Source organism: Chrysemys picta, chromosome 3 (genome assembly GCF_011386835.1).
Source record: "Chrysemys picta bellii isolate R12L10 chromosome 3, ASM1138683v2, whole genome shotgun sequence".
Taxonomy (NCBI): domain Eukaryota; kingdom Metazoa; phylum Chordata; order Testudines; family Emydidae; genus Chrysemys; species Chrysemys picta.
The window spans coordinates 49,752,086-49,779,214 of NC_088793.1; the positions used below are offsets into that span (position 1 = coordinate 49,752,086).

Consider the following 27,129-nt stretch of genomic DNA (forward strand, 5'->3'; position numbering starts at 1 on the left):
AGCCCAACAATAAACCCAGCAGCAACAAAAACCTTCCCGGTTACAAACTGATAGCATTTGGCTCCCCCGCCAGGCCAAGGAAAAGATTTACCATCTCCAGGCTGCTGATTAAATCATTAATGTAACTCTGTCTAAAAAACCCCCCACCAACAAACGCAGGATGCTGAGCCTTTGTTACTGCAAGTAGGTTTCCGAAACCACACCCTGGTAAGTCTCCTGTACGCGCGTTCTTGCGGGACTCCCTTTTCTAGCCCTAGTTTTCTAAGCAGAGTAGCCAATTCCCAGAGAAAGTGCATTGACTAGGAGGGAAGGAGAGAGGAAGTGTGTTTCTCCGCACAGCTTCTTTTCAAGTCACTGGGTGCACAAATGGCGGTTTTCAGCCTCTCTTTGCCGAGACAGCTTCAGTAAACAAATGTTTGATCTCGGTTTATATCCTTTATGCCTGTTTATCTTTTCTAATAAACAGAGCAGTCAGCAGCTGCCCAGAACCGGATCACTGCCGGGAATAAAAATGATGCAGTGCAGGGCCATGAACCGGCGGTGCCATTTCTGGATTCCCTAGCCTGTTAGAGGAAGTGGGAAAATGAGATGCTTAAATGGTGGCACTTTAGTCTATACTTAGTGATTTGGTGAACAAATCTTCAGGATCGACCCTCGCACACAAGTGCTGGGGAGCTGATGCAGGATCGTGTGCCTTCCTATTTGTTTCTCTGCATTTCCCACTTAAGGATGTTTGGGACTTTGCCAGTGCACCTGATTGGAAAACAATGCTTATATTTGCTGATTCAAGATGGAGATTTACAATAGTCCTTGTGCTGTGTAATCTGGCTCCAACCCAGGGTATGATTTTAGTGGCATGAATTTTTCGTGGCACGTTATTCTCAATCTGGTTTGTTGTATATTAGTATTTTTTGTTTTGTAAAGTCCATCTTCAGCCCTTCTAGACTCCACTGTTTCTTGGATCAGGAAACTGTGAAGATCTAAATGCCTGCTAATATTTTCAACTTGTTTTTTTGGCTGCCAGCCTGCTCTAGAAGGGCTTGAGATGTGCCCCTATTGAATTAAAACATAATTCATTGTGGCTCAATTATTATTGGTGATAATTTTTCCTTCACTTCTGAAATGTTTTTCTATGGTTTTCACTGTAATCATGCATTGGTTGACAAGATATATTATTATTTAGATTGGCATTTTAGGTTTTTTTAAAAATGAAAACTGCACAACCCAGAATCATAATTGATTGAATAACGCAATGAAAATTTTATGCTGCAGCCTAAATTGCAATCATACACAGTTAAATAATCCTCTAAATAAAGGGTGAACAAACATTAGTGGGTGATCATATTCTAGTCCCCTTTTCTATCATTGTACACGGTCCATGTGTTAAAGTACAGAAAAAATATTGAATCCAAAACAATAATTTTGAACAATTCTCTCACTAAATTCTTGCATTGTTCACCAAAACATGATGTAATGACAGCATAGTGTAGGGGATTGAGCACAGTGCTGGGAGTCAGAAAGCTTCAGAGATCTAATCAGAGCTATGATTCTCTAACTGGTGTTGGTGCAGGGGAAATCCTGTAGTACTCATGGAAAATGGAATTCTTCCCACAAGGCCACAGAATAGAGGTGCAGGTACCCTACCCCTACAGTTTAAGTGCACCCCTTGCAGGGGTAGGGAGGTTTAGTCAATAACTCCTGGCAGACAGAGGTTTAAACAATAATTTTGTGTAGACATGAGTTCAGTTTCTCCTGGTCTGACCTTAGCTTCAAAGACTTTACTGCAACTAACATGAAAAGAAGTCCTCAAGGGCCTCAGCTCCATGGTTCCCAACTAGCCATGTCCATCGTTCAAGGAGTCCATCTCCCCCTACACACATTGGGCCTGCACCAGTTTCAGCTTCCTGAGGATTGACCCCAGGCTGGATCGACTTAAATCACCAATTTTAATAATGATTTAAATCCGAAAGCAGAAAATCTTGATTTTGGTTTTTGATTTTAATCACATTGTACATTTGTACTTTTTAGTTATATTGCAAAAGAAAAGTTGATTCTCATTGTTTGCTAACATTGTTTGGGTGGGAAGGAGGGATAGCTCAGTGGTTTGAGCATTGGTCTGCTAAACCCAGGGTTGTGAGTTTAGTCCTTAAGCGCACCACTTAGGGATCTGGGGCAAAATCAGTACTTGGTCCTGCTAGTGAAGGCAGGGGGCTGGACTCAATGACCTTTCAAGGTCTCTTCCAGTTCTAAGAGATAAATTAATGGAGATATCCTATTTAACCACTAAAACATATCCATTTGCAACTAAATATAACATTTACACTAAATTTGGTACTTCTCTTTGATAACCAGGAGGATAAACATGTATTTAAGGAATCATAGCTTAATTTACATTTATTCAGATGCTTAATTTTTACATTTTTACATTTTGATGATGTTACAAAATGGTGAATGATTAATTTTTTGTGTCCCAGATGACAATATATTCTCTGTAATTTTTGTCAAGTTTTATTTGGCTAGAATATGCTAGAAAATTCAATTAAAGTGCACAAAAACAGCAATTTAAAATTTTAAATTAAATAAACTATCTTAAATGTGCTGGATATATAAACTTTTTTTCTCAAAGTATGATTTGCATTTAAAACTGAGTTATTAACCAAAGGAAATATTATCTGTAGTTAGTAAATTTGAAAGATTGTTTCTGGTCACCACATGCTTCAAGATTTTAGAACTAGTATATCTCATCCTCTCATAGATTGGAAGAGGAAAACAAGCTTTCCCGCTTTCTCAACTTCCAATTGGTTTCTTAACTATGAAAGGGGAACTACACAAAAATGGGGAAGCTAGTTAAACAGAAATTAAAAGGAACAGTACAAGAGTGAAAAGCCTGCAAACTGCACAGAAACTATTTGAAAATACCATAAGAGGGGCACAAACTAAATGTATACCTCAAATTAAAAAAAACAGTAAGAAATTTTTTTAAAATGCCACCATAGCTAAATAAAAGAGTAAAAGAGGCAGTGAGAGGCAAAAAGGCATCCTTTAAAAATTGGAAGTCAAATCAGACGACAATAGAAGAAGGAGCATAAACTCTGGCAAGTCCAGTGTAAAAGCATAATTATCCAGGACAAAAAAGTATTTGAAAAACAATTAGCAAAAGACAACAAAAACTAACAGCAACAGTTTATTTAAAATACACTAGGAGCAGTAAGCCTCCCAAACAATCAGTGGACCCACTGTACCCTGAAGGAGCATTCAAGGAAGACAAGGCCATTGCAGAGAAGCTAAATTAATTCTTTACATCAGTCTTCACTGCAGAGGATGTGAGGGAGATTCCTACAACTGAGCCATTCTTTTTAGGTGACAAATCTGAGGAACTGTCCCAGACTGAAGTGCCAATAGAGGAAGTTTTGGAACAAATTGATAAATTAAACAGTAATATGTCACCAGGACCAGATGATATTCACCCAAGAGTTCTGAAGGAACTCAAATATGAAATTGCAGAACTACTAACTGTGATGTGTAACCTATCACTTAAATACGAAGACTGGAGGATAGCTAATGTAACACAATTTGTTTTAAAAAGGCTCCAGATGGAATCCTGGCAATTACAGGCTGGTAAGTCTAATTTCAGTACCAGGCAAATTGGTTGAAACTATAGTAAAGAACAGAATTATCAGACACAAAGATTAACATGATATGTTGGGGAAGAGTCAACATGGCTCTTGTCAAAGGAAATCATGCCTCCCCAATCTATTACAATTCTTCAGAGGGTTAACAAGCATGTGGACAAGTGTCATCCAGTTGATATAGTGTACCTGGACTTTCAGAAAGTCTCTGACAAGGTCCCACACCAAAGGCTCTTAAGCAAAGTAACGAGTCATGAGATAAGAAGGAAGGTCCTCTCATGGATCAGTAACTGGTTAAAAGATAGGAAACAAGGGGTGGGAATAAATGGTTAATTCTCATAATGGAGAGAGGTAAATAGTGGGGTCCCTCAAGGATCTGTATTGGAGTCAGTGCTGTTCAGCATATTCATAAATGATCTGGAAAAGGGGTGCAGATGATACAAAATTACTAGGGCTGTTAATTAATTGCAGTTAACTCAAGCAACTAACTCAAAACAAATTAACTTGATTTAAAAAATTAATCACAGTTTTAATCACACTGTTAAACAATAACAGAATACCATTTACTTAAATATTTTTGGATGTTTTTATGTGTTCAAATATACTGATTTCAATTACAACACAGAATACAAAGTGTACAGTGCTCACTTTATATTATTATTTTTATTACTAATATTTGCACTGTAAAAATGATAATCAAAAGAAAGAGTATTTTTCAATTCACCTCATATAAGTCCTGTAGTGCAATCTCTTTATCATGAAAGTGCAACACTCCAAAATCTGAAAGGGATGAGGTATGAAATCTGCTGTCAGAAGTCTTAAAGGAGTAACACTCTGGTTCAGAAACTACAGAACCCGAACCGCTAAAAAAACCAAACCAAGCTTCTGTTGGTGGCATCTGACTAGATGATGAAAATGAACATGTGCCAGTCCACACTGCTTTGGATGGTTATCGAGCATAACCCATCATCAGCATGGAAGCATGTCCTCTGGAATGGTGGTCGAAGCATGAAGGGGCATACGTAAATGCCTTGCAACGCCGACTACAGCAGTGCCATGTGAATGCCTGTTCTCACTTAACGACTGGCTGAACATGAAGTAGGACTGAGTGGACTTGTAGGCTCTAAAGTTTTACATTGTTTTATTTTTGAGTGCAGTTATGTAAAAAAATTAATTCTACGTTTGTAAGTTGCACTTTCACGATAAAGAGTATTTGTATGAGATGAAATAATATTTCTTTTGTTTATCTTTTTACAGTTATTTGTAATCAAAAATAATAATAAAAAGTGAGTATTGTACACTGTAGACAGAGGACAACCCCGAGCCACAGGTACACCTTAAGGGGAATGTAGGAAGTAGCCCTGGGACAGTAGACTATCGTCTGGTTGTCATTGCCTAAATCCAGGTCAGCGTGTTTCGGCTAAATCCCTGCTGACCCAGTGGCAGAACACTGCCACTGTTAGGGCCTTGGGCTGGGTCCTGGTGGAGTAGGGTGGGCCCAGGTTCACCTACTTCTCTGCTGCCAATCCCACCCCTGGGGTGGCAGCCTCCCCATTATAGGCCAAGAGGCATACGTTTGTCTGCTGTCTGCAAGAGACAGAACGTCATGATAAAGAGATTGGACTATAGTACTTGTATTTTTCAATTCACTTCATACTATTTTACCTTTTTTACAGTGCAAATGTTTGTATTAAAAATAATATAAAGTCAGCACTGTACACTTAGAATTCTGTGTTGTAATTGAAATCAATATATTTTAATTGGATGTAGGAAACATCCAAAAATACTTAAATAAATGGTATTCTATTATTGTTTAACAGTGCAATTAAAACTGTGATTAATCATTTGACAGCCCTAAAAATTACTCAGGATAGTTAACTACAAAACTGCCTGTGAAGAATTAAAAAGGGATCTCACAAAATAAGGTGAATGGGCAACAAAACTGGTCCCAGAGAGTACTTATCAGTGGTTCACAGTCAAGCTGGAAGGGCATATGAAGTAGGGATTGGTCCTGAATCCAGTTCTGTTCAATATCTTCATCAATGATTTAGATAATGGCATACAGAGCACACTTATAAAATTTTGCAGACAATACCAAGCAGGGAACGGTTTCAAGTGCTTTGGAGGATAGGATTAAAATTCAAAATGATCTGGACAAACTGGAAAAATGATCTGAAGTAAATAGGATGAAATTCAGTAAGGGCAAATGCAAAATATTCCATTTAGGAAGGAACAATCAATTGCACACAAAAGGGGAAATGACTGTTTAGGATTGAGTTCTGTGGAAAGGGATCAGGGGGTCACAATAGATTACAAGCTAAATATGAGTCAACAGTGTAATACTGTTGCAAAAACAACAAATATCATTTTGGGATGTATTAGCAGGACTGTTGTAAGCAAGACACAAGAAGTAATTCTTCTGCTGTAGTCCACACGGATAAGGACTCAACTGGAGTATTTTGTCGAGTTCTGGGTGCCAAATTTCAGGAAAGATGTGGACAAACTGGAGAAAGTTCAGAGGAGAGCAACAAAAAAATTATTAAAGTCTAGAAAACATGACCTATGAGGAAAGATTGAAAAAAAATGGGTTTGTTTAGTCTGCAGAAGAGAAGACAGAGGGGACATGGTAACTGTTTTCAAGTACATAAAAGGTTGTTAGAAGGAGGAAGGAGAAAAATTGTTGGGGTTAACCTCCGAGGATAGGACAACAAGCAATGGGGTTTAATTGTGGCACGGGGGCGTTAGATTGGACATTAGGAAAAACTTCCTAACTGTCAGGTGGTTAAGCACTGGAATAAATTGCCTAGGGAGGTTGTGGAATCTCCATCATTGGAGGTTTTTAAGAGCAGGTTAGACAAAAACCTGTCAGGCAGAGACGGATTAAGGTCTCCTGGGACCCTGGGCTGGAGCAAGTGGGGGGGGGGGGGCAACAGAACCATGGCCCCCTTGCACCTATGGCACCACCCCCTTCTGCTCCTTCCCCCACTCACTCCTTTCCAGCCCCCACCGCTGCAGCCCCGAGACTAGAGAAGCTCAGCGCCCCTGCCGCAGCCCCGGGGCTGCAGGAGGGGGAGACTTTTCTAGGCGCCCTAAATTGGCAGGGAACCCTGGGCACGGGCCCCATTGGCCCATGCGATAATTCACCACTGCTGTCAGGGATGGTCTAGAATACTTAGTCCTGCCTTGAGTGCAGGGGACTGTACTGGAAGGCCTCTTGAGTAATGCACACTGGAAAAAATAACCCCAAATTAGCTGATAGAATTTAAGAAGGAGATCTTGGAGTCATCGTTGATAGTTCTCTGAAAATATCTGCTCAATGTGCAGCAGCAATCAAAAAGCTAACAGAATGTTAGGAACTATTAGAAGAGGGATAGATAATAAGACCAAAAAATACCATAATGCCACTATATAAATCCATAGTATGCCCACACCTTTAACACTGCATTCAGTTCTGGTCGCCCCAGCTCAAAAAAGATTTATTAAGATCGGAAAAGGTACAGAGAAGGGCAACAAAAATGATTAGGGGTATGGAACAGCTTCCATATGAGGAGAGATTAAAAAGACTTGGACCGTTCATCTCAGAAAAGAGACAATTAAGGGGGAATATGATAGAGATCTATAAAGTTATGAATGGTGTGAAAAAGAGAAGTGTTATTTATCCCTTTGCATAACATGAGAACCAGGGGTCAACCAATGAAATTAGTAGGCAGCAGGTTTAAAACTAACTAGGGCTGTCAATTAATCGCACTTAACTCATGCGATTAACTCAAAACAAATTAATGCATTATTTTTTTTTAACAAGTGTTACTGGTACACCTCTAGTGATGGGACTTGGCGGCGGCTCAGTGGGGAGGGAGGCACCGGTTGTGGCAGCCAGCAGGAGGCAGCCGGGCACAAGAGACTCCATAATATACAGACCAGATGCACTCCCTTCTCCCCACGATGATCCATTGATATGAAGGAAGGGGTAAGGGCAACAGCCAGCAGCCACAAGGTCGCAAAGCAGGGAAAGGGCGCTTTAGAACTACTACCACAGGACCCCATCCCCAGGCATCTCCAGCGAGCTCCCCCTCTTCCTGCCGCACTAATCAATTATGACCCTATCCTCTAGTCAGTGGGTGATTTGAGAGAGTCGGTTAAACACCTTTCAGGGGGAAGAGAGAAGACCGGCCCTCTGCCACCTGCACCATCACCTCCCTGCTGGACAGGACTGGGCTTAGGTGTGGGGGACCACTACCTAGGGGAGTGCCGCTGCTGCCTCTGGGGCAGAGGTGCCCCTTCTCCCAACGCCTGGCTCCATTGCTGCTCCTGCCTCCTCCCCGCTCCCCATGGAGCCACCCCTGGCCAAGTTGCTCCAGACCAAGAGCCTGCCTCCTGTTTGCTGCATAGACTGGGGGCAGGAAGTGGAGGGGGCTGATGTCGGAGTATCTCCCTCCCCCGACCCACATACCCAGATGGACCCCTGCTGCTGTTGCTGGCTCAGGAGTGAGTGCTGCTGACACCAGCTGCTGCTGGCTGAAAAAGCGTTCAGGCTCCTGAGTGCTCTGCTTAAAGAGACAGGGTTCCATTAACACACACTCCCCTCCCCGCAACACACACACACATTTCTCCCCCAAAACACACACACACTCTCTCACGCCGAACCTGAATTTGAAATGGTGCCCCTGGTGAGACAGGAGTGATCAGAGGGCTACGAGATTGCCATGGGCTCTGGCACGATGCAGCCCCCGGGTGACAATACAGAGCTCACTCTGAGCTGTAGGCTGAGTGCCAGGCACCACAAGCCACAGCAGAAGTGCAGAAGTAATGGTGGCAATACACCATATACCATGCCATCCTTACTTCTGGGCTACTGCTAGCAGCAGCATTGTCTTCAGAGCTGGGTGCCCGGCCAGCACTGGCTGCCCAGCCAATGCTTAATTTGTGCTGGGACTGAGCCCTGACACCTCTTTCAATACAAATGAAGCACTGGAGGGAGGCAGCAGGGCCTGGAGGTGATGGGGGGTTGGGGAGCCCCTGCAAGGCAGGGGCGATGGAGGGGTGGGGAGCCAATGGGGGCCGGGATAATGGGAAGATGCCCATGGGGGCCAGGGGCACCAAAATACAAGTACACCCAGGGTGCCATTTTCCCCAAGGCCGGTCCTGCTGCTGGAGGCGGCTGCTCAGGACTCCTGAAAGGGGAAAGTGAGGGGTACCACATAGACAACAGGGACCTGGCGAGCTCAGCCTCCCTGCACCGGCCTCTCATTCCCTGGTGCATGCCAAGTCCCTGAGGTAAAATCCACCCTCCCTTCCAGACAAGGTCTCACTCAGCTGAAGGGAGTCTACCTAGTTCAGTAAAAGCAGGCAAGCCTGATGATCCCAGTACCAGAAACCACTCTTCCAGAAGCAGCAGCAAGACACCTCCCTCGTCTTCCTCCTGCACAAGTGATTACTTGCTTCCTCCCCGTCCTCTTTCCCTCCCCCAGTCCACCCTCTCTGTCCCCCCTGAACAATGAATGCAAATATCTAAGATGAAACTCTTCCTCTTTGGACAGGAGGCGACCCTGACGAGCTCAGAAGAAACCCAACCCAACAGGAGCAGCATCAAGAATCCACCCTTCTCCTGCACAACTCACACCCCTCCCAGCTCCAGAATACTGACTTTCTCAGATAAAAATCTTACCCCTTCAAGAAGCCAAGACTCCTCTAAAGGAGACACATACAAAATAGTATATATACATAATAAAGGCTAATCCAGCAGCAGCAGGGAAAAAACAGCCTCCTGCACAATTCACTTCCCTACTGAATGCTAAAATCCTGAGGTAAAATCTTTCCATATTGACAGCAAAGGCTCCTTTGAACAGGACACAAATATATATTGATTATATAGCATTTATTGAATTATTCCAGACATTGGCACAGTTTTACTGTGTTCTCGTGCTCTGGAGTGATTAAATATCAGAAAAAGTTAATGGAGCAAAGCAGCAAAAGATCAGGTCTTTTGAATGGGAGGTTTATTTTTAAAAAATTTTCGGATGGTTCTCTGGATAAAAGGACGGTTATCTGTATCTATTGCCAGGCTGAGTTCCAATACCATCGAAGTACTTCAAGTCTGCAGTACCACTTACGTGCTAAACATGCTTTTGCCTCCAGTTCTTGTACTACAGATAACCCACCAACAGCAAATGAATCCATCCAACCGCAACAGAGTACGCTTGCAGAGTATCAGGATCGTTACAAGCCCATGGATCAAACAAAGTACAACACCTTAACCAATGCTATTGCAAAGTGGATAGCTATGGACTGCAGACCACTCAACATTGTAAATGACAGAGGGCTAAGAGATGTTATTCAAATTGCATCTTCCAATCAGTTATACACGTTGCCCTCCGAAGGAACTATTGCATCACGAATACATGATCTATATAACAACGAGAAGACTACAAAGTTGGAGCTTTTGAAAAATGCACTAGCTGTTGCTTTGACTGGTGATCACTGGACATCCTTGAGCAATCACAGCTATCTTGGAGTCACGGCACACCTGATTGATGCTTCATGGACACTGCAGTCATTTGCTTTAACTGTAATGCATACTGAAGAGAGACATGCTGAATCATGTGCAGAGTGTTTCTTGGATGTTGCAAAAGAATGGAATATTCAAGAAAAAGTAACAACAATTAGTACTGACACTGCACATAATATGATAGCAGCAGACAGTCGTTTGCCTTTTGAACACATGACATGCATCGCTCACAGTCTGCAGCGATCCATTACAGTAGCGCTCAGTGATGGTGGTTTTGAAAACATACTGGAAAAATGTAGAAAACTTGTGGGCCATTTCAAACACAATCCAATTAACAATACAGAGCTAGGAATACAACAAGCTGCAAAGGGACAGAAAGAAGAACCTCTTGTTCAAGATATTTCAACGAGATGGAACTCCACATTGGGTATGGTTCAGCACCTGCTTTGCAATAAAGCTGCTATCACAGCCACATTAGCTCTTCAAAAGCAGAAACTATCAGTGCCAACAGGTAAGGATTTTGAAAAACTGCAAAAACTAGAAACACTACTTGAGCCCTGCAGGTTTGTGACTGAACTCCTTGGCGGAGAATTGTATGTCTCCTGCTCTGTGGTTTTACCCGCATTCTGCCATATATTTAGTGTTATGGAAGTCTCAGATGACGACCCAGAATATGTTATTCAGTTTAAGAACACTTTCACTGCAGATCTGATAAAACACAAAGAAGGTACCAATATGAGATTTCTAAAGATAGCTACAGCACTCGACCCAAGGTTTAAGCATCTGAAGTGCCTTCCAAAATCTGAAAGGGATGAGGTGTGGAACATGATGTCAGAAGTCTTAAAAGAGCAACACTCCAATGCGGAAACTACAGAACCTGAACCACCAAAAAAGAAAATGAACCTTCCATTGGTGGCAGATGATGAAAATGAGTGTGCGTCAATCTACACTGCTTTGGATCGTTATCGAGCAGAACCTGTCATCAGCATGGAAACATGTCCTCTGGAATGGTGGTCAAAGCATGAAGGGGCATACAAATGTTTAGCATATGTGGCACGTAAATATCTTGCGACGCCGGCTACAGCAGTGCCATGTGAACGCCTGTTCTCACTTTCAGGTGACATTGTAAATAAGAAGTGGGCAGCATTAGCTCCCGTAAATGTAAACAAACTTGTTTGTCTTAGTGATTGGCTGAACAAGAAGTAGGACTGAGTGGACTTGTAGGCTCTAAAGTTTTACATTGTTTTATTTTTGAGTGTAGTTATGTAAAAAAAATAATTACACATTTTCTCAATAAAGGGATTGCACTACAGTACTTGTATGAGGTGAATTGAAAAGTACTACTTTTGTTTATCTTTTTTACAGTGCAAATATTTGTAATCAAAATAGTAGTATAAAGTGAGCACTGTACACTTTGTATTCTGTGTTGTAATTGAAATCAGTGTATTTGAAAATGTAGAATACATCCACTTAATCGCACTGTTTAACAGTACGATTAAAACTGCAATTAATTGCAACTATTTTTTTATCTCATGATTAATCGCAATTAATTTTTTAATAATTTCACAGCTCTAAAACTAACATAAGAAAGTACTTCTTCAAACAATGCACAGTCAACCTGTGGAAATCATTGCCATGGGATGTTTTGAGGGCCTGTAATGAGAGGACATGGCCATCCTCTGAGACTGACGGGGAGGAACCCCTGCCTACCCCGCCGGAAGCAGAGGGGTAGGGACAGGAAATATAAAAGGTAGGGCCTGAAGCTCAGTTGGGCTGGATCTGCTGGAGGTGATGGACAGCTCTCGTCCACTGCTGTGTCTCGAGCCAGACAGAGACCGCTACAGCGCCGAGGACCTAGAAAAGCTGCCAGAGCTGTCTGCTGCCAGGGACACCAAGGAGCTGCTAGGACTGCCATTAGCAGTATACCCCAAGGAAATGGAGGACGACCCTGAGCTACACCTTAAGGAGAATGTTGGAAGTAGCCCTGGGACACTAGAATATCGTCTGGTTGTGTCATTGCCTGAATCCAGTCAGCATGTTTCGGCTGAATCCAGTGGCTGAACACTCAGCCACTGTTAGGGCCCTGGGCTGGGTCCCGGTGGCGTAGGATGGGACCAGATTCCCCTACTCCTCTGCTGCCAATCCCACCCCTGGGGTGGCAGCCTCCCCATTCTACGCCAAGAGGCCTGTGTTTGTCTGCTGTCCGCAAGAGCCAGAACGTCAGGACGTGTGTTTTGTACTCCGCTCTGCCTGAGGGTCTGTGCTCCTAGACTGTGTGGTGTTCCCCACTTCCTGAGGGCCAGATCCCCTAGTCTGTTTTTCACTCCACCCTGCCTGAGGGCCTGAGCTCATTAGACTTTCTGCCCTGCCCCACCTGAGACCATGGCCCTGGACTGCTTGTCACCTGACCCTGCCTAGACAACCGGGGCCTTAGAGACTGTTAATTGCCCCAATAACCCTTGCCTTGGTAGAGACCCGAGACCAAGGGGGCATGGCCTCTCTCCAAGACTGACGGGAAGGGATGGCCACACATTCCTACAGAGCCAAAAGAATAACTGGGTTAAAAAAAATTAGATAAGTTCATAGAGGATAAGTCCATCAATGGCTACTAGCCAAGATGGTTAGGGATGCAACCACATGCTCTGGGTGTCCCTAAACTTCTGACTGCCAGAAGCTGGAACTGACAGGAGATGGATTGATCACTCGATAACTGCCCTGTTCTATTCATTCCTTCTGAAGCATCTGGCACTAGCCATTGTTGGAAGACAGGATACTGGGCTAGACAGACCATTGGCCTGACCTTAGTATGACCATTCTTATGTTCTTAATGAACAAGTAATTGAATTGAACCAGATGGATAGACTGAAATGGTTAAAATATTTTCTCTACACCTGCTGTCAAAAACTGGTTCAGTACTTCAAAAAACTGTGGTTCCAGGTTGTTAGCCAGTGATTTCCACCAGTTCAGTGGGTTGTATTTCTTCAGAACTTGACAGCAAACATGTACTGCTTAATATTATTTTTGCATTTAATTGCAGGCCTGGCTTGACATAAGTAACTTGCTTCATTTCTTAGTGGGCATCATTGGGAAGGTTAAGTTCCCATAACAAGCATTATGCTGGAATCAGGATAGCTAGCTAAAATCAGCAGGAACATCCTGGTATTAATAAACAAGCCTAAATGTAAGATAAGGTAGAGGTCAGATCATGCATGAACGCATGGACAGAGCATGCTGTACAGGGATTGGTTTCTACAGAGTAACCAAGCCAATCCCAAAACATGTGATGCAAAGTAAATGCAATGTGATGTGTAAATGTATATAAAGGAAGAGGTTTCTGTGTAACTTTGGATGTGTGGTATGCCCTATTCCCACCTCCTACACTTGAGTCTGAGCAATACAGCATAGCTTTGCTGTATGTCAAATAAAAATATGTGTGTGACAAAATGTGGAGTTGAACTCAGTTTTTGGGAAGCCAAGTGGAAAGAGGTTTCAGAGCAAATCCCAACATGAATGTAAATGATTTTAATAGAACTTAAAAAGCTTAGACCTTAACATAGGTTGCAACTTAACATTTAATTTTAAATATTTAAAATGTTAAAAATCCAATTTAAATGACAAAATCACCAATTTAAATACAAAAAAATCCAATTTTTTTAAAATCATCAGTTTTTATCATCCTGATTTCACTCTTAATTTCTCTCCCTCATAGTCCTTATTTCTCATTTACAACATCAGGTGTATTATAAGGATTATAATATTTTTGTTAATGTTTGTACAGTGCTTGGAATATATGTGCTAAGTATATTTATTATTATTTTATTATATTATTAATTATTATTAATGTTTATTATAGCTGCTTTCTGGGGGAGAAAAGCTCTAACTCATCGCTGAGTTACTGTCTTCCTGCTAATCCCACAGGGGTTCTCTGTTTCCCGGACTGAGCCCTGACAAACTTTTCAATTTTTCTCTGCTTCAAAACCCCACCCTTAAGGCCCTAAATAATAATAATACCTTTTAGAGTTCCTTCCATCCTGAGAGATTAGAAATGTTGCTCTCCCCACCCATATCAATGAAATGTAGCCACTCCTGGGGTGAAACATAGCAGTAATCCTGCATTGGTAACCCTACAGTGGAGGCAGAGCACCCATGTAAGGAGGGTCCAGCCCTTTCAGCTATGGAGATGAACAGGTGGGGGTATGGCACCCTTTGCATATCTGCATGTCTTCTGATTAGCTGTCCTTCAGCAAGTGCATGTATTTTATCTCTATAGTGTGTAAACTCTTCAGGGCAACTGTCCTATTACTAAAGCGACCATATTTTCCAAATAAAACTTGGATGATTGGGGGAAAGGATTTTTCTAGGTATTAAAACAGTCCTACAAATTTACACCTGTAAATGTGTGCTGGTATTGCTACTGCCAGTTTCTGACTCAACAGTAACATATGCTTATTTTTCAGTGTGGAGAATTTTTTCCAGTAGCTTGGTGTTCTGAGTGAGTTTATCATGAAACTCTGACCAAGTGTCTAACATTTTCTTCGAGAAAAAGAACAGCTCTGATAGGAGTCTACACTCTTTCAACTTTTCCCTTCACCCAAGGCACTATTCACCAAACTCAACACTCATTCGACTGGACTGTTTGTTCCCAGCAAGCACATTCTCCTTGGCATAGCAATATGTCTTAAATAAACATTTTGTAGGTATTATGAAAAAGTGATAAAACAAAAAACAGGACATTTCAGGTGTCCTGAAAGAAATTCCCTGGACATCAGAACAGCATATGAAAAATCAAGATGTCCTATTAAATCAAAATATATAGTCACTTTAGTTATTATGTATCTGTAAAACACCTTGGTCTATACAACTGAGAAAAAATAATTATAATAATACACAATATTTTAGGCAGGTGAGTGAAGAACCTTAGGATTTCCATTAAAATATTGACTAGGAACATCCCTGCTCAATTTAGTTTTGGAGATTTAAGGAGGACCAGGGCCTGACCCTGCTTAGCTTGAGAGCTGATATGATCACAGACCAAGATGATATTGCTGCTTTATTCTATGTCTCTGATTATGCATTCATTCTGCTCATTAGATTGAAAACTTATTTGTGGTGTCTACTGTTGAATAGGGTTACCATATTTCAATACTGCAAAAAGAGGACACTCCACGGGGCCCTGGCCCCGCCCCCAACTCCGCCCCTTCTCCAAAGTCCCCACCCCAACTCCGCCCCCTCCCCAGAGCATCCCACATTCCCCATCCTCCCTCCCGCCCCCCCCCCGGCCCCCGCTGCAGTGGAGAGCGGCGGGAGCCGGGAAAGTTGGAGCCCGGAGAGGAGGCGGTCCCCTTACCATGCCTCCCTATTTTCCTGGACATGTCCGGCTTTTTGGAAATTCCTCCTGGACGGGGATTTGAGGACCAAAAAGCCGGACATGTCCGGGAAAATCTGGACGTATGGTAACCCTACCCCAGAGCCACCTCCCGCCCGCCCGCCGGACCCCGCCCCCAGGCCTCACCCCAGAGCCGCCTCCTGCCCGCTCGCCGGACCCCCCAGGCCTCACCCCAGAGCCGCCTTCCACCCGCCCGCCGGACCCCCCAGGCCTCACCCCAGAGCCACCTGCTCTCCACAGGGCCCATCCTCAGCCTTCTCCTGCCTCAGTGCCCCCTCTCCTGAGAGCCTGCCCTCTGCATCCCCCCCTCCACAGCCCCTGCCTCAGGGCCCCCCACCCCCTCCTATAGCCCCCACCTTCAATAGCGCCCCCCACATTCCACAGCACCCCCACCTCAGTCCTCCCCTTCACCTCCCTCCATAACCCCTACCCTTCATTTCCCCACCTCCTCCCATAGCCCACCCCCTCCACAGCCCCCCACTCTCCATTGCCCCTGCCTCAGAGCCCCCCCACCTCCTCCCATAGTCCCCTACCCTCAGAATCCCCCCCACCTCAGAGTCCTCCACCCTTCACCTCCCTCAGGGGAGCCTCCACCGCGCTCCCAGCCGGACTCGGCGAGGCTGCGGCAGCTCAGGCTTCGGGAGGCGCTGCAGCGCGGGCCCTTCCTGGGTGGGGGAGCTCGGGCTCCCGGGAGCCGCCGCCGCACGCCAAGAAACTTTCCCCTGCGCCAGGACCCGCCCCCGGGCAGCGGCTCCGCCGGGGGGGAGACAGCCCCGGCTGCACAGACCGCTGGCGGGGGGGGCTCCTTGCACGGCCGGGATGGAGGGGGGAGAGTGAGGCTCTGCCAGAGCCACGGGGGATGCTTGGAGGGGGGAAAAGCGGCCGCGGGTCCCCCGCACCAGCAACTGGCTGCAGAGACACCACCGCTCCTAGCCGTGGGGTGCAGGGTTGCAGCAGCACGGGGGGGTTGTAATCCGCAGGCTGAGCGAGCTGACACCCCAAGAGGAGAGGGGACAGTGGGTAGGGTTATCATACGTCCATATTTTCCGGACGTTTTTATATATTTAAAAAATCCTCCCAAACGGCAATTAACAACTAAAAAGCCGGACATGTCCGGGGAAATATGGACGTATGGTAACCCTACTGTTGAACAGTGGTGAAATACTGAATTAGCATAGCTCTCGTTATATATCTAACACCTTACACATCCAATTCTGTAGTCCATGCACAGGCAAATCTAATGGGAGTTTTGCCAGCATTAGAAGCGCATGGTTGATCTCAGTGGGTCCATACACCTTCACTACCATAGGTGGATGCAAACTGCACAGACAAATTCTGGGCAGCTGCTTCCCATGTGGGATTGTCCCCGGACTAATAAGCATTTAAGGTTTCAATTCTCAGCTCTGAGCTGTGCCTGAGTTTTTCTCTGAAACCATGTGACTAAGAACAACTGACTGAGAGCCAGGTCTGCTGGGACATATAAAAGGAAGCCTGTTTTCAGTAAGGAAGAGGGCTGTAAGGAATTTTTCTGTAACCAGGGGTTGGGGAAAGGTTCCCAGTGGAAAGGAAGAAAGAGATAGAGCCTGGGCAAGGCCTCGCAGAGGACTGCTTGGGAAAGGTCAGATAAAAGGCCTAACCATAGAGGGGCACTGTTGAAAGTGGCTCTAGGAAACTACACAGCAAGGTAATCTTGCGTTTAGGACAGACTCCAAGATTTAGGGTCCAGGGCTGCGGCTTGTAGATTGGATGCCTCATAATGTCCATAGGCAGGTGGTGCAGAAACCTCTGCCCTGAGGTCCAAAAAACTTTGCTAAAGGAGGACAAGCCAATGGAGCTAGCCCCTAAAGGCAGAAGAACTTGTTTCATTTGGATTTTCCTTCATCTGGGCTCTTTTTTTCCTCTAGAAGGGAGGTCCAAAGCATCAAACTCACCAAAATCAATTTAGCCAGCCACAGAGAAACTGAGGCATGGCAGCACCAGATGTCAGAGAGAGAAACTGCACCTCACAATGATTAGCCTTCCAGAAAGCAGGTGGGTTATGTACTGCTGTTCCAATGGGGATTCTGTTAGGGGAGAGCAGTTTTTAATACTGGCTGATTGAAGATGTCCAGGGACTATACTGAATCAATGCAACCATCAAGTACCCCATCCTTTGGGAGTGTCACCGTTTCGGGGTTGTGCTGGCTAACTAAAGGCTCATTATGGAGCAGGTGCTGTATGCATTTTTGCACCTTCACCGCCTCCCTCTAAACAGACTTTCACCACTGGGGGGACTCTTCATGCTGGGTGAGGCTGTTGGTTGTCAGCTGAAAGCACAGCTATACACTGCCCTTCACTCTGGGCTGAGGTTAAAACTTTAATCTAGCCCTGTATTATTTGTATTTCAGTAATATTGAACTAACTGGGAATCACTACCACATATTTTATTTCACCTTTATTTTGTCAATTTCTTTAAGGGCAATAGATAAATCTGAATAGAAATCAAGGAATAAAACAGAAACAGATAAAAGGAATTGTGAAATAAAAAAGTTAATATTTGAAGAATAATTTTAGAAAATTAGTATATTTTCATAAGACTCCTGCTGTTTGGAGAATAGTGAGTCTGTTAGCATTAGATAAGTTACTTTTGTCCATTTTATTTTAATTGAGATCTCAAACTGAGAAATATTGAAGTGGAATGTCTGCTAAAGTAGCTTAATAAATATAAGATGAGACCAAGAAGGACGGAGTGTTCCTGGTGTTAAATATTTACCACATCAATCCTGGTTGTAATATGGGGATGCAAAGTACAAAATGGCAAATGTGTATAAGCAGATCTTGTGAACCACATGGGAATTCATGGTGTCAGGAATAATTATAGTGCAAAAAAGGGCAAGCAAACAAGGGCTACAAACAGGGGCAATGTAAAACCAATGGTCTTATTCTCAAAAAAGCATAGTAAAAACATTGAGTAGCAAAACTTCACATATTAGATATCCGATCATGTTAGATGAATATTCATCTATTTTTCTTCCATATGTGCGTCCGGATCATTGTAACAGACGTTCAGACACCAAGTGACTATAGGATCAGGCCATATGGATCTGTCTACAAGTTTTTCCATTTTATTCAATAAAACAACAAGCAGAAAGACAGAAGGAAAATATACTAAAATTAAAATTCATAAACATTAAATTACCTTCATGTCCACTTAGGCTCACCAACCATATTGGCAAATTACCTTTCAGGAGAGGGAATTTACTGTCTCCTTTTCTAATGGCAACAGAAGATGACACTAGGTATTCCACGTATCTTATTCCACCACAAAAACATGGAGTTTGATTCTATAATTGTTGTCATAAAGACACCACTAAGCAAGCTCAAGGAGTTTCACAGGCCTCTTAATAAAGAAACAGGATCTTTACTAGATAGCATCAGGTCAGTCACCCAGGAAATGGTCTTAAAGAGGCAACGATTCAAAAGAGTAAAAGGGCACTTGAGGACATGAAGCCTACAATAGAGAAAGACTCTCTCTCTCTCTCTGTGTTTATTCTATTGTAACAATCATATCAGAGCAACCAAAGCTTGGGAAAGGGTGTTTCAGGGCCAGGGAGCAGTAGGGGTTTTCCTAGTGGAAATCCATTTCAGAGCTAATGCTGCTCCAAGCAGCATTCATATGAAGTCCAGGAAATACAGATGAGATTGTAATGCTATTTTATTAGTGAGAACGGAATGAAGATAGTTCTCAAACATTCCACTACATCCAGAAGGACAGTAATCCACAAATCAATGCAGAGCATTGCCTCACTCTTCCAGTTTATTAATGTAATTGTTTTGGCTGCCAGTGTTGCATTTACATGCCATTCATATAAATATGCAAGCAAGTGCCTATAATATAGGGATCCCATACCCTATGAACTCGTGCAGCATTGTCAATACTGCTTCTCTGATCTTTGGCATCAGGTAATATACTTAAATGGTGCAAACGGGTGGGAAACCAGTAGATGTTATGGCTTATTTTACATGAAATGGTCCTAACACATAGGCCCATTGTTTGTTTTTAATGTAGCCACAAAACACTGTTTCAGAGGTATATATTTCCAAAGCTGAAATAACAAAACATCCACATATTCTTGAAGGGAAGCAAAAAATTACTTTGTGTACCAAAACGTCACTTTTCCACAGAGGAACCATAATTGCAACAGAAAAGGAGATTTCCTAATCTGGAGATGGAAAACTAGCTAGAGGAAGAATCCAGAATTGATCAATCTTCATAAAAGCTGATGCTGAAATCTGACTTCTGCTATTTTGTGTGACGAGTTTAGTGCTTTTCCTGTGTAGCCTCAAGAAATGTGAATGATACCATAAAATCTGATGGAGCTGAGAATCCTGTCTGTGGGAAGGTATCAACAATGACTAATGGTCATTTCCTATGAGAGCCATCTCTTAATGTGTTGTGGATTAAAGCAGAGTTTGGATGCAGTGGACAATCAAGGCTACAGTGTTCAGAGCACAGCCATTAATTCTATGTTGTATAACTTCACATGTTCACATTTTGGCTGCAAGTGGCTCCTTGGCCAGAATGAACAACAGTGCATAACAGAGGGACGCCTTTCAATACAAAAGAATTAACACTATTCATTATAAAAAGAGGGTGGGTTTATTACATAATTACTGAATCCATTAAATAAATTAATTTCCACACCCAAAAGGGAAGATCCACACCAGCTGTAAATTAACGTTAAGTCCACTGAAGAAAATAGACCTACATCGATTTACACCAGCTGAGGGTCTGGCCATTCAACCCTGTCAAATGCTTTCTTGGCATCAAACGAGAGGGCAATAACCAGGGTGTTGGAGTTTTGAGCAATGTGTAAGCAAATAAGCAGCTGCATGTGACAGAATGGTTGCAATACACGGGATCAGCGTGGTAGTGTGTGAAACTTTTGAAAGCATCTTAGCAAGGACCTAGCTCCTTTTGCTCCTAAATTGAGAGCTGAGAACAGATAAAGTAGATCGCAGGTATGAATTACAAACAACTTAAGAAAGAGCAGCCATTGGGCTTGTGTGTTCAGTGTGGTTTGTCTGCTGCTGAACAGAAAAAATCTGAGTTGATGGGCATGCTGTGCTCTCATGACTTGAGACAGGATAGGTCACCTGCTCCATACAAGGGAGCTGGATGGGCTCGTTTTTCTCCTAGAGCGCATGCAGGTGACCAAGGAGACCATGCCACAGATGGTTTCACAGACAGCCTGGAAAATGCAGCAGTGAGGGCAACTGACCCAGAGCAGGAGAGGCTGGAGTAGGGAAAACTGCAACTAGAATAGAAAAGACTATTCACAGATGAGAGATGGATGGAGCTGGAGGCCAGGTATCACAGTACTCAGGAAGAGCTGGAGTGACAGAAGCTGGCTAACCAGGACAAACGCTGCTAGTTGAAACAGAAGAAGGTCCAGCCATGCCCATAGGACCCAGGAGGAAGGACATAAGGGGTACCCAATCAGGTACTGGCAGGCAAACAGATGTGAGTAAGAGTCCTTAGGATGAACTCCATTGATCTGCCTGTAGCCAAAGTCAATATGGACACCAAAGAAGATTCTGGGATGCTGACTGTGGGAATATGGAAGGATATTTCTTTTGAGGTGTTATTGGGAAAGGATGAAACAGGATTAATCCCACTACCAAGGTCAGACTCAGTGGCCCATGGGGCGAGCTCTCTGCTTATCCTTGCTGAGGAATTCAAGTCACTGCTGACTGTGTGGTCAAAAATCCTACTGGATGTGGGGAAAAAGAGGCACATTTGTGAGGTGGTGTGTATCAGAATTCCACTGAGAGAAGGAAAACAGAGGGCAGTAAAGAATACTGCCAAACTCATGGTACCCACCAGAGGTTGGGAAAAAAACCAGAGGAGTGTGAGGCAACTGATTAGGGAAGTGCAGATGGAAAAGAAGGGGACAGGTTCCTCTTAATCTGAAGTTTCAGGATGGTCTGTCAAAAGGTAACTGAACCTGAGGGGGATAGGGGAAGAAGCACATCCCACCTTTCCCCAGAATGTATGAAGGGGACTGGGCTCGGAGGAAATTGGGGTGATTCCATTCCACCCTGGGACAGGGATCGCTCATCTTCCAGAGTCACTATACTGTCAAAAGCCAAACTGAAGGGGCCCTAGACTCTCATGGCCTTCCCTACCAATCAGAAATATTGGGGAGGCAAAAGCATATGAGGGTTCTATGAACTCTGCCTCTATTTACTCCTTCCCTGGGATAACGAGGGAGAAGATTTAGTTGATGTAGGTGGGAACTGGTCTATAATAGAGTCAAAAAACTGTATTTGGGGTGTGATCATTGAAATTGTTTACTAATTGAACAAATGTATGAAGTTTGAATTACTAAGTAATAACCACAGATGCTCTGTCTAGAATCTGGGTGCTGGAACATCCCAGAGGTACTTGTCGAGTACCCCTATTCTGTTCTTTTTTGATGGAGAAATGTGACAATTTGGGGAATTTGCCTTCAATTTATGAATTCTCTGTGAGATTATGAATCCTCTGCATGCATCTTTGCCAAGCTGCAAACTGCATTTTGAATGTGGGGGCCAACTGCCACCTCTGTTGTCTCTTTACCTCCATGTTGGACAGAAATTACAATGGCTAGTGGTATAAGGGAGACAATGGAGAGACGTCAACCTTAAAGATGGTACTGAGACAACATTATAGCTGTGCTAAGGAGGATGCCTGTGTTGCAAAACCAATTCAGCCAAGCTGGACTGCAGGTTTGGAGCAGTGGAAACTTACCAAGCAGGACCAAGACATAGATCATTGAACAGGATCTTTTATGAGAGGGAGAAGAAGGACCAGCCAATGTGAGAAAAGAAGAGCTTGGGCACAAGGCTCCACGTTTCAATGCACAGGCAATGTACTGCAACAGAAGAATGCTGGATGGCCCAAACAATACTGACCCATCCCAAAGAATGTTCTGGAGTGGTGAGGAAACTGACATAGGAAATGCATGCAGGGTTTATTATTTTAGAGCTGTGTATTTCTCCTGTGATTAAGAAAAGCACAAAAGCATTGTAGAATCCAGTGCAAAGTCTGTATGGCTATGTGCAACACCTTATTGCACGGTCCTTGAGAAAGTTAAACTATAATCCAGAAGGCTCACATATTCAGTGGGATTCTAGCAGGGTGGATTTTATTTAAATCAAATTGATTTAAATCACTAGTCAGGAAGACTCGATTTAATCATGGCTTTGGGACAGCAAGTGGTATCGTCTCCACTACAAGTATATATTGGTTTTCCAAGGAGCTCTTTTTTAAAAGCCCAACCATGTCTATCTCTATTCTTTCAAATGGGATTTCCACTAATGGCACTAGGACTAAGGAGGCTTTTGAGACATTCTTAGCTGCTAAATACTGACACTCGGAGCAGGAAGAGCAATACTCCCTAACCTCATGGAGAACCCCTATCCAGAAAAAGCAGGCCAGTAACCAGTCCAGGGTTGTCTTCTGCCCTCGATGCCCCATGCAGGGAATATCGTGTGCAGACTGGATTGCAGCCCAGCAGTACTTATGGGGTACCAGCAGCTGAATTCTTATTACCTCCAACCACAGGTTCTGCTCCACATGATATAGCCACAGCTTCTCTAGCACAAAGTGGGGGTACTGTCCCAGCTACTGGGGATCAGCTGCCAGCATGGACACCACCTGTTTGTAGGCACAGCTAAGCATCCCCTCATCATGCTGCTTTTGGATGAAGCTTCCCACCTGCAGTAGGGCCTCGAGGTCCAGGATAGCTGCCAGCTGTTCATGCATCTCTGGCCCTGTCCTGAGGATGTCCCCTTCTGGAGGTCATAAGATTGCTCAGGCCTGCTAGGTTCACAGTGTTCACAGGCCAGGGCCAGAGATGCATGACTTAATGCTTTGCCAAAGGGAGGGCCAATCTTGCCCTATTATCACTAGGTATGCTAATTTATTGGCTAGTGCTACTGTAATTTGAATTAGTGTAGGTCTGCACTATCTGCTCCACTTGTCTACTGGGATAGGGCTTTACATCTTCATGTACACAATGCAAGCCAATTGTCCTCTCTGGGTTGATCATCTAGCCCGCTAAGCCAACCTGCATCACTGTTTCACTCTACCCTGAATCTACAAGCTCCAGTACCTCCCTTCCATTGGACCCTTACTGGGACTGTCAACTTGGGGAGAGTCCTTCTGCAGGCCCTCTGTCCTGCCATCCAAGCCTGTGCATATTTGCACATCAATGGGCAATCTTTCCTCATATGCTCCTTTCACCGACAGGAGTAGCAGGTCACCTAGTTTATCCCCACGGCTCCTTCCTGGTGGGGAGTGGGTTTAAATTATGAGTGGGACTTGTGTCTCGGCTCAAAGGCTCCAGCCCTGTTGTTTGCATCACCAAGCAGCTATCCAGGCGATACCTCCTCTGAGCTCAGCCCTGTGTCTTGCCAGGGCCTTCCTCTCTCCATGCAGGTAGCTTGGGTCTCTGGATTGCATGTTTTCTGTCATACCCAGGGTTCATCATCTCCTGGCGGACATCTGGCATTGTCAGTGGCCCTAGTCGGTGAGTGGGCATGTGCTGTCCTATTTTTAGCAACCCATTAGGCATGAGAAAATTCTCCATCAGCTGCACCATGTTTGATAACGACTTGGGGCAATATCAGAGCACCCATTCTCAGCCCCTTTGTGGAAATATGGATACAAACGGTTCTGTTTGGACCAACTGTGCAACTTAGGCCCCAGAGCACTCCTCAGGGTAAAACCACCGCCAGCAATGCTTTTTAATCATTGCATCACCTTCTGGAGGCATGCCCGTTTGGGGTACATCTCAGCTCTAAAGCACTGCTGATTTGTCTCTTCACTGATATCCGGGTAATCTAAAATAACCTTCACCTGACTGTAGTCTCTAACTTGCTCTGGATCAAAGTTGCAGTAGTCCAGCTGCGCTTGGCCCAATGCTCTGGAAGCCATTGAGAGGCCAGCGCCATTCTCTCAAAGGTGATGAGGAACACCTCCAGATCGTTGTTGGGGCCTATCTTAGTTAACTTCACCAGCACAGGTGGCAGAGCTCCCCCTGGTGGATTGGGCCCTGCAGAGCATCCTTGTGCAGTGACTGGGGATCTAAACTGTTGCAGAAAATCCTTCTGGAGTTCTGGCTGCTGGGACACAATCTCCTTCAGTAGTTGCTGCTGCTGCACTGCTTGGCCTGTTGCTAGGCTGTCCGCTGCTGCAACACCTGCTGCTGGAATTGCCATTTCTGGTTGTGCTACTGTTGTTGCCATTCCACCATCCACTTACACCAGTGCTCGGGGGTCCTTCTTGGCTGAAGTTCCCTTTGATCGTGGGGGTGTTGGTGCAAGGATCCCCTGCCTAGTGGTTGTAGTCCCGGTGGTGGCAATCCCACTTAGTGGTTAGAGTTCCATTGGCAGCAGTCCTGCCTAATGGCAATAGTTCACTTTACGGTAATCCTGCCCAATGGTGATAGTACAGTTGGTGGCAGTCCCGCCCAACAGCAAGAGTTTGGTTGGTGACAGTCCAACCCCAATGACAAGAGTTCAGCGGGAATAGGAGAACCCAGGCCCACCCTACTCCACCAGGTTCCGACCCAGGGCTCTGGGAGGCTGACTCAGCTGTTTACGTGTTCTGTAGGGTGTCCAGCCTTTCGTCAGCTTCCCTGAGTCACTTCCTACTCCAGGCCGGGTCCCAGCTGGCCACTGCCTGACTCTGGGGAACATTGACTTTGGGTGCCCAGCCCTCATCCTGCTTCCCAATACTGAGTCTCTCCTGCTCACCGGCGCAAGGCAGGCTCCGCTCCAGTCTCCCTGGGAGCTCCCAGGGTACGTCCTCCTCCCTGGCTGCTCAGCCCCAACCTGAGCTGCCTAGCTGGCTTTTAAACTCCGCTTCCAGTCTGAGCACGCTGATAGGGCCTCCTTACCCCGTTCCTGGCCAGTGAAGGGTCTCTACACCCCGTCACAACCCCTCTCAAAGGACTGTTTCTGTCTCCAGGCCTTGTATCAGGTGTAAGGCTTCCTGCTCGCATTCTCCACAATTGTAATTGGCCGACCCTCAGCCCGGCCTCAGCTCTTGTCACGTTGAGTCTCTTACCCTGGGTCCCCTACAGGAGCCGCATTCCTAGGCAATCTAACTGTTCCCAGAGGGAGTTCAGCTCACTCCCAGGGTCTTTCTAAACTTCATCTATAGTTCACTTGTCTGTAGTAACTGGAGATGCTCCCCAGGTCCCACCCTAGGTTGCTGGAGTGAAGCAGCCCTCCAGGGCCCCTTGCCCATATCAAGCTCATAGTATCAGTCTGCCCTAGCTGAAGTATGTGTGGGGAGGCAGAGGGTTGAAGGACAGGTTGGCCACTGCCTTGGGCTGGGCTCCCCTTGCTACTGGAGCTCACTTGCAGTCCCTAGCAGCCTTCCTGCTACTGGGCAAACTCTCCCCATCATCCTTCTTCTTGGGTTCTGTGGTGCAGCAGACTCAGTTCCTGAGCCTATGACCACCATTCACTGAATTTGGTAGATTGGTTACGACTTAAAGTCTGTCACCTTTCCCAGTATTCTTAAAGAACAGCTTTTTTAACTGGGCCTCATTTTCCTTCTATTCTGGACAGGAGTTGCAAAGAAAATTTTGTTACTCCAAGGATTCTGAGTTTTCCGTATAAATAGCTCCTTTCCCTGGCACAGTTTTTACAGTTACATAAGAGATTATCTATCATCCTTATGTTGTTTACTAGAAATAAATTACTATTTAATCCACAATGACCTGTTAAAATTCTGAATAGAACCACTCTGCTCTTCTTTTCAGAGTCTTGGATTATATCAACATTTTCAACTATTGGGCATACTTCATGAAATTTTTCCCCTTCATTGCACGTGCCTACAGTTCTTGCCATTCCTTCCTAAGCTCATTTTTGATTAAGTGTTTAAATTCTAGTTTGCTTAAGGTCAACTTGTTGATGCTTAATGGCACTGTTGCCTCTTTGTCTGCCAATTCATTGCCAGCTATCCCAGAATGTGCTTGGATCCATGCTGTTAGTATGATCATATCCAATTGTGCCCATTTGGCTGTTAGCAATACTATTTCATGATGTACTATTTCAACTTCTGCTGTCCGACTCGCCATTTTATAGTGCCTGCAATCCTGATAAGGAATCATCAGACTGAATGGCCACAGCAGCTGGCCGCACAGCTCAGGCCCAAGTTAGTGCCAGCAATATCCCTGTTAGCTCAGCCATGAAGTCAGAGATAAAGTTAGTTACTTGCTACTTTCTTGAGTCCAAATGTGGGCACACAGAAATCTGTTCCCACTCAACCTATTTCTTCCTCTTTGGAGCACATTAGACAATACTGTCCCCATTTATTGCAGATATATTGATTTGCTGTATTTTGTATATTTATCATTCTTCTTTTGTTTATTTTATTATATAATTCCATGTCTGTCTCAGGGGGAGGCAGGGAGTTGGGGTGTGGAAGGGGGGCTGATGGCTCCATCTGGAGGTGCGGGCTCTGGGGTGGGGCTGGAATTTGGGGTGCATGAGGGTGCTCTGGGCTGGGATCGAGGGTGGGAGGGCGATCAGGGCTGGGGCAGAGGGTTTGGGCCTGGGAGTGGGTCAGG

At 44.6% G+C, this 27,129-nt stretch overlaps 2 protein-coding genes across 35 annotated transcripts in view; one reads left to right on the plus strand and one right to left on the minus strand.

Annotated features, from left to right (window-relative positions):
* The window catches only part of DST (dystonin), a 439,617-nt gene that overhangs the window by 379,313 nt on the left and 33,175 nt on the right, over positions 1-27,129 (minus strand). The window lies entirely within an intron of this gene.
* On the plus strand, positions 67-13,578 carry LOC135982229 (E3 SUMO-protein ligase ZBED1-like). The gene is made up of 2 exons (XM_065587890.1): positions 67-207; positions 9,167-13,578. The coding sequence occupies exon 2, from the start codon at positions 9,583-9,585 to the stop codon at positions 11,338-11,340; it is 1,758 nt and encodes a 585-aa protein (XP_065443962.1). The 5' UTR covers positions 67-207; positions 9,167-9,582; the 3' UTR covers positions 11,341-13,578.